The sequence below is a fragment of the Penaeus vannamei genome, chromosome 41 (assembly GCF_042767895.1).
Source record: "Penaeus vannamei isolate JL-2024 chromosome 41, ASM4276789v1, whole genome shotgun sequence".
Taxonomy (NCBI): Eukaryota; Metazoa; Arthropoda; class Malacostraca; order Decapoda; family Penaeidae; genus Penaeus; species Penaeus vannamei.
In genome coordinates this window covers 18,997,220-19,004,922 of record NC_091589.1, presented here as the reverse complement: position 1 = coordinate 19,004,922, position 7,703 = coordinate 18,997,220, and the positions used below count along the sequence as shown (strand labels likewise).

Here is a 7,703-nt window from a genome sequence, read left to right as displayed (position 1 = left end):
CACCAACAAGCGAGGTACCAGGACCTTGGCTGTGTCGCTATCATTTAAAAGCGAAAATGTTTTTTTTTTCGACTTTTCTCTCAAAAGGCTGCAGATTCTGCCGTTTTTTCGACTTTTAGTTTTAGCCTTTATTTCATTATAAATGGACTCTATGATTATTATTAGCATAATTATCATCATTATTGTCATTATTCTTATGATTATCATCATTATAGTCATTATCGTCATGACTATCATTATCATTCTCTCAGTTTTAATGATTATTATGCTAATTATTACGGTCATTTTCATTATAACTATTTTTATAATGATAATAACAATAATTATATTTATAGAATTAATAATGACAATAACAAGAATTATGATATCATTATTATTTCTACTGTCATTATTGGTATAAAAATTATTAGAATAGAGTTCATTATTGCTATTATTGCAGTAATTATCAAAATTATCAATATAATAATTATTATTATTATTATTATCATCATTATTATTTTCATTATCATCATAATTATCATTATTATTGGTATTAATGAGGGCATTATCATGAAAATCATTATATTACCTGAATGCATGCTAAAATCATAATTATCATTAAAAAGCGAAAAACGTTTTTTTCGACCTTTCTCTCAAAAGGCTGTAATACGCTAGATTTTGCCGTTTTTTTCGACTTTTGGAATTTTATTAGTTTTAGCCTTATTTCCTTATAAATGGACTCTATGATTATTATTGTTAAATATGTTAGTTACCCCTAATGCTCAGAACATTACGTTTTCTGTGTTTACCCTCAGTTCCTTTGTTTTTATTTCTTCGTTATAGAATATCTATATTTTTGTTGAGTAGAATACATATTTTTCTGAATTTGAATTAGAGAAATACTATATTTTAATGTAGTTTTATATCAGAGAAAAGGTACTTATTTTCCACATATATTTTTATGTATGAATACTCGTTGCAATAAAGGCCACTACGTGGCACTGCCAGGTCAGCACTGTTTCAGTCAACAACCCCCAGCCCTTTGATCCTGCTTCTACATCATGTTTTGTTGCCAAGTGTGGGTCTCGTGAGGCCGTTTCCCACATTTTTGGTGCCCAGACCCGGGAAGCTTTAGATATAGAGTCGTCGCCCGGACAAGTAAGGTAACAAACATGGCAGAGTCACTTGAAGCATTGAAGAGGAAAAGGGCTGCATCAAGAGGTTGGTTGACAAGAGCTGTACAGAACCTCCAGGAGGTTTTAAATGATAACAACAGTAATTATGAGAAGTTAGATCAAGTTGCTGCTGAATTTGATAAGAGGCTAATATTGTTGGATGAGGCGCAGACAGCTGTTGAAGTAGAACTTGTTAATCCTGATGATTTAGATGCAGACCTTGATGAAGCAAGTAATTTTCGCAAAGCTGCAACAAATGTTAGATTTGAGGTCACCATGCGAATGAAGAGAGCTAATGATGGCAGTGACAGTGACAAAGGCTCTGTCTCCAGTATGAGCACCTCAGATGCAAAGCTGCCAAAGCTAGAGCTTCCCAAATATGATGGTGATCTGACCCAATGGCAGTCATTTTGGGATAGATTTACAGCCTCAATAGACAGGACTGACATACCTGTTATTACTAAGTTCACTTATTTACAATCAGTGTTACAAGGAAAAGCATTGTCTGCCATCCGAGGAGTAACACTCACTGTTCCAAATTACAAGGTTGCATGTGATATATTGAAGAACAGATTTGGCCGACCTCAAATAATCATAAATGCACATATTCATGCACTAATGAATATCTCTGTAGCTCCTAAAATAAGAGGAGCAAATTATGTTGAATCGCTGTGGAATCTTCTAGACCAACTCCATTGGCATGTAAGAAGTTTGGAGAGCTTTGGCATTAATAATAAACAATTTGGCGTGGTGTTAACTCCATTGGTCTTGGGTCGTCTGCCTCAAGAGATAAGATTGGAATGGTCAAGGGAATCTACAAATCATGAAGGTGACCTGGAATGGCTGCTGACGTTCCTGCAGAAGGAGATAAGCCGTCGAGAGAGATCTGAAACTTTCCCGGACGTTGGGATGGGGAAGCCTGAACGACGATTTGTGGACTCGGAGAAAAGAAGAGTGGCTTCTGCATCGGCTCTTCACACCTCATCTGAAGTAGGATCTTCTTATTGTGCTTTCTGCAGCAAGAAACACAAGTCTGAGAAGTGCTGGGATATCCTGAAGCTCCCTTTGAAGGAACGTGAAGAAAAAATCAAAGCTGCCCATTTGTGTTTCAAGTGTTTGAGTAAGGGGCATATTTCCAGTGGTTGTCAAAGCAAGTGTTCTAAGTGTAATGGCAATCATAATTTTCTTCTGTGTAGATCAAAGGGCACAGGAAGCACAGAAAAGGCTATGGAAAAAAGTGTGAGTGATCAGAAGGTTAGTGATATTGTAGAACCTTCTGAAAATTGCAGTCCCCAAGTGAATCATGTTGGTGTGACTCTTAGCAAGTGTAATGTGTTGACGAAGACTAGCTGTGTGCTACAGACAGCTAGAGTTAAAGTGTTTGGCGAGTCAGGTGCTTGTTGTGAAGCCACCTTGTTGTTTGATACAGGCTCTGATAGATCTTATGTGTCCAGTAATCTTGTGAAGAAAGTTAAGCCCAAGTGGGTGAGCTCAGAACCTGTGTCATATGCTGCTTTTGGAGGTAGTAAGTCTCCTCCAGGTAAACAGAGTAATATTTTTGACTTGCAATTAGTAGGTTTACATGGTGCAAAACATTTAATGGCTTTAGAGATTCCAAAGGTTTGTGCACCATTGACTAGACCCTGTATTCCTAGTAATTTGGTTGATGCATTTTCTGATTTTCAACTTGCTGATGGTTACAAGAATAATAGTCACCTGAATATAGACATACTTGTAGGTTTGGATGCTTATTGGGGATTTATGGATCCTGAAATTAAGCCACATCAGAGTAATGGATTAGTAGCCCAAAAGTCTGTATTTGGTTGGGTGTTATCTGGTTCATGGAAGGTTCCTACTATCAGCAACTGTGAGTCTACACAAATGTTGTGTATAGGAAATGTGACAGATTCTGATTTACGTGAGTTTTGGGATTTAGAATCTGTTGGCATAACTCAAAAGGAAGCTGTTCCTAGCCCATTTACCTCAGACCCTGTTTTGAAGCAATTTTGTGAAAATGTTAAGTTTGAAGAGGGACGCTATGAAGTAGGCTTACCTTGGAAGTCGGATGACTGCAAGAAGAATCTTATGAATAATGAGGGAATTGCTAGGAAAAGGTTGCAAGGATTAGGGCGTAAGTTAGATAAGGACCCAGAGCTTCAGAAACAATATTCTAACGTGTTTACTGATTATGAACAAGAGGGAATAATTGAAGAAGTCCCTTCAAGTGAAGTTGTAAGTTCTCAGCCTACATATTATATGCCTCATCGTCCAGTTGTCAAAGAGAGCAGTTCTTCAACTAAGGTCAGACCAGTTTTTGATGCTTCTGCAACTAGTTATAATGGCACTTCTTTAAATGATTGTCTTGAGTCTGGTCCTTCACTTAACGCTGATCTTGTGAAAGTATTGGTTCGTTTCAGAAAGTGGAAGGTTGCATTGACTGCTGATATTACAAAGGCATTCTTGCAGATTTGTGTTCGGCCAGAAGACCGAGATGTTCATCGCTTTTTGTGGAAATGCAAAGACTCCATGAGAATGATGAGGTTTGTTCGTGTTCCCTTTGGTAATACAAGTAGCCCTTTTTTGCTAAATGCCACCATTAAATACCACTTACAGTCTTATCCTGATACTGAAGTAGTAAAAGAGTTAAAGGAAAACCTTTATGTAGATGATTGGCTGTCAGGGGTGGACACTGCTGAGGAAGCTTGTGAGAAGTTTAAAGAAGCTCAAAGTATTTTGGCTGAAGCTGGGTTCCCTCTTTCTAAATGGCACTCAAATTGTAAATTGTTTGCAACAAAGTTTAATGATAAAATTGATCATGGTGATGAACATGAATCCACAAAGGTTTTAGGTATGAAGTGGTTATCCTTGTCAGATCAGTTTGTTTTTAAAGGTATTGATTTAGACCTGGAGACACATTTGGTGTCAACCAAAAGAGCAATTCTTAGTCTCATAGCCAGGCTTTTTGACCCACTTGGTTTGATTAGTCCCTTTGTCATGTATGCTAAAATCCTCTTTCAAGACATATGGAGACTTGGGCTTGATTGGGATGAGTTACTACCTAAAGAGGTGCAAAATAAGTTTCAGAATTGGGTTAAGAGCATTGCTGCTCTAAAATATTGGAAGATTAATCGTTGCTATTTCCCAGAAATGTCCTGGAAAGAGTTGTCTGGTGTAGAACTCTATGCCTTTGGTGATGCTTCAGAGAAAGGGTATGGAGCTTGCGTGTACTTGAGAGTTCCTCTTGTGGATGGAACATACCAGGTGTCATTAGTGGTAGCAAGGTCAAGGGTAGCACCTATAAAGAGGGTCACTTTACCTCGACTAGAATTGCTTGGTGCTTTACTTTGTGCTAGACTCTTAGATTTTGTGAAGTCTGCCCTCTGTCTCGATAAGACTGTGACTTATTGTTGTTGGACAGACTCAAAGGTTGCTCTTGCATGGATAAAGGGTAATCCTTGTAGATGGAAGGTGTTTGTGTCAAATAGAGTTGTTGAAATTCAGAGTCTTACCTCCCCATGCCACTGGTACCATTGTCCAGGTAAAGAAAATCCTGTTGATCTAGTGTCTAGAGGGGCGTTAGCCGAACCCCTTGTTAATTCTACTTTATGGATAAATGGCCCTTCTTGGTTGTCTGAACCTTTAACTCTAAGTGATAAAGGAGAAACTGTAGAGTTACCTGTTGAAGAAAGTTGCAGTAAAGGAAATATTTCTTGTGTATCTGTAAACTCTCCTAACATATTTGAGTTTGAGAGATGGAGTAACTTCAATAAGGCACGTTGTGTGGTGGCTTGGGTTATGAGATTTATTAATAATGTCCGACCTCATTCTGTGAAGATGTCAGGTCCCTTGTCTCCTGCTGAGTTAGCAGTGGCCAAGACCAAATTGTTCTACTGTGTACAGAGAGAGAATTTTGTTCAGGAAATTGCAGACTTGAAAAAGGGTAAATCTCCTTCAATGGGTTCTCCTTTGTGTAGTTTAGATCCTTTTGTAGATGATGAAGGCCTATTGAGAATTAAGGGACGTTTGGAGAATGCTGATTTAAGTTTTGAAAGTAAACATCCTGTTATTATTCCTTCAGGTCATGTTGCTAAGCTCTTGGTTCAATTTCAGCATATTTTTCTGAAGCATGCTGGAGTAGGGACCATTGTGTCTACTTTAAGAGGCAGCTACTGGATTTTGGGAGTCAGGAGAATTGCTAAAACTGTTTGTAGAATGTGTGTTAAGTGTAAGAGGTATGATTCTAGGGCTTGTAGTCAGCCTGTTGCACCTCTACCAGGATTAAGAGTTAAGATTGCTCCTCCCTTCACTGTGACAGGTCTTGATTATGCTGGTCCTCTCTTTTGTATTGATTTGCCGTCAAAGAAATTGTACATTTTGTTGTTTACTTGAGCAGTAGTAAGAGCAGTGCACCTAGAACTAACTGATTCATTATCTCTTTCTGATTGCATGCTTGCAATACGTAGATTTGCAGCACGAAGAGGTCTTCCTTCTGTTTTTTACTCAGATAATGCCAAAACATTTGTGAGTGCAGCTCGTCAACTTCAGCAAGAATATGGACCATTGTCTCCTCAATGGAAATTCATTGTTCCCCGTTCTCCATGGTGGGGAGGTTGGTGGGAGCGTTTGATTAGGTCTGTTAAGTCAGCTTTGAGGAAGACAATAGGGGTTAAATGTTTGTCAAAAATTGAGTTAGAGACCACCATTCAAGAAATTGAGGCTTGTGTGAATTCTAGACCCTTAACATATGTTGGAGATGAACCTGATGTTTCTAATCCTTTGACTCCCTCACAATTTCTCATTGGACGTAATGCTGGACTTCAACTCGAGGTTAATGATCAGCCTTCATGTATCACCGGAAAGGATTTGATTATCCGAGAAAGTATTCGCCAGCAACAACTTGATAAGTTTTGGAAATTATGGAGCAATGATTATCTAAGAAACTTGCCACCTGTTGTGAAGGGATTTGTGCAAAAATGTAATGTAAAGAAAGGTGCTATTGTCCTTGTCAGAGAAGACTATGTTCCTAGGCTAAAATGGCCATTAGGTGTTGTAACAGAAGTATTCCCAGGTAATGATAATATCATTAGGAGTGTCATGGTAAAAACTGACAAAGGAGTAATTAATAGACCAGTGCAGAAGTTGCATGATCTTGAAATGTATAGTGATCTTTATGATGATTCTGATGAAGATTTGAGAGAATCTATCTCAGGGGAAATTGTTAAATCATCAGTTCCTGGAAACAATGAAAATAGTGCCTCTGAACCTTGTAAAGAGAGTTGTTTAAAGCCTACTTCCTTTAGTCAGCGGGGTCGTGCCATAAAACCCCCAAATAAACTTGACTTGTAATAATATGCTGTAATTAGTTTAGTTGTTCTTATTTCTTAAGGTTGAAATGAAGATAAGTTTGTGAGTCTTATAGTATAAATGAGTTTACTGAAGCAATTTCCAAGGAAAAATCTGTCCTACTACTATTTCTCAGGATTTTATTACCTCATTTAAGTACATTTAGTCTATGATAGGAGTAAGTACTCCTATGGTGGGGAGTATGTTAAATATGTTAGTTACCCCTAATGCTCAGAACATTACGTTTTCTGTGTTTACCCTCAGTTCCTTTGTTTTTATTTCTTCTTTATAGAATATCTATATTTTTGTTGAGTAGAATACATATTTTTCTGAATTTGAATTAGAGAAATACTATATTTTAATGTAGTTTTATATCAGAGAAAAGGTACTTATTTTCCACATATATTTTTATGTATGAATACTCGTTGCAATAAAGGCCACTACGTGGCACTGCCAGGTCAGCACTGTTTCAGTCAACAACCCCCAGCCCTTTGATCCTGCTTCTACATCATGTTTTGTTGCCAAGTGTGGGTCTCGTGAGGCCGTTTCCCACAATTATTATCATCATTATTGTCATTATCCTTATGATTATCATCATTATAGTCATTATAGTCATGATTATCATTAACATCATTATGATTATTACAGTTATAATTATTATTTTGCTAATTATTACTGTCATTTCCATCATTATAACTATTTTTATAATGATAATAACAATAATGATAATTTAAGAAATAATAATGAGAATAATACTCATTTTAATAACAATAATAATGATATAATTATTATTTCTATTGTCATTATTAGTATAAAAATTATTAGAATAGAGTTAATTCTTGCTATTATTCCAGTAATTATCAAAGATATCCTTATTATTATAATTTTATTATTATTATCATCATTATTATTGTCTTAATCATTATAATTATCATCATTATTGTTAATAATAAAGGCATTATCATAAAAAATCATCATAAATACCAGATTTAATGTTCAAATCATCATTATTATCATTGAAAAGCGAAAAAGTGGGTTTTTTTACTTTTCTCTCAAAAGGCTGTAATACGCTAGATTTTGCCGTTTTTCGACTTTGGATATTTTATTAGTTTTAGCCTTTATTTCATCATAAATGGACTCTATGGTTACTATTATCATCATTATCATCATTACTATCATTATTCTTATGATTATCATCATTATAGT

At 36.3% G+C, this 7,703-nt stretch overlaps 1 protein-coding gene across 1 annotated transcript; it reads left to right on the top strand.

Annotated features, from left to right (window-relative positions):
• Positions 1-1,151: 1,151 nt before the first annotated feature.
• Positions 1,152-6,500, top strand: LOC138860520 (uncharacterized). Its single transcript, XM_070118109.1, has 2 exons — positions 1,152-5,496; positions 5,659-6,500. The coding sequence occupies exons 1-2, from the start codon at positions 1,152-1,154 to the stop codon at positions 6,498-6,500; spliced, it is 5,187 nt and encodes a 1,728-aa protein (XP_069974210.1).
• The last annotated feature ends 1,203 nt before the right edge of the window (positions 6,501-7,703 follow it).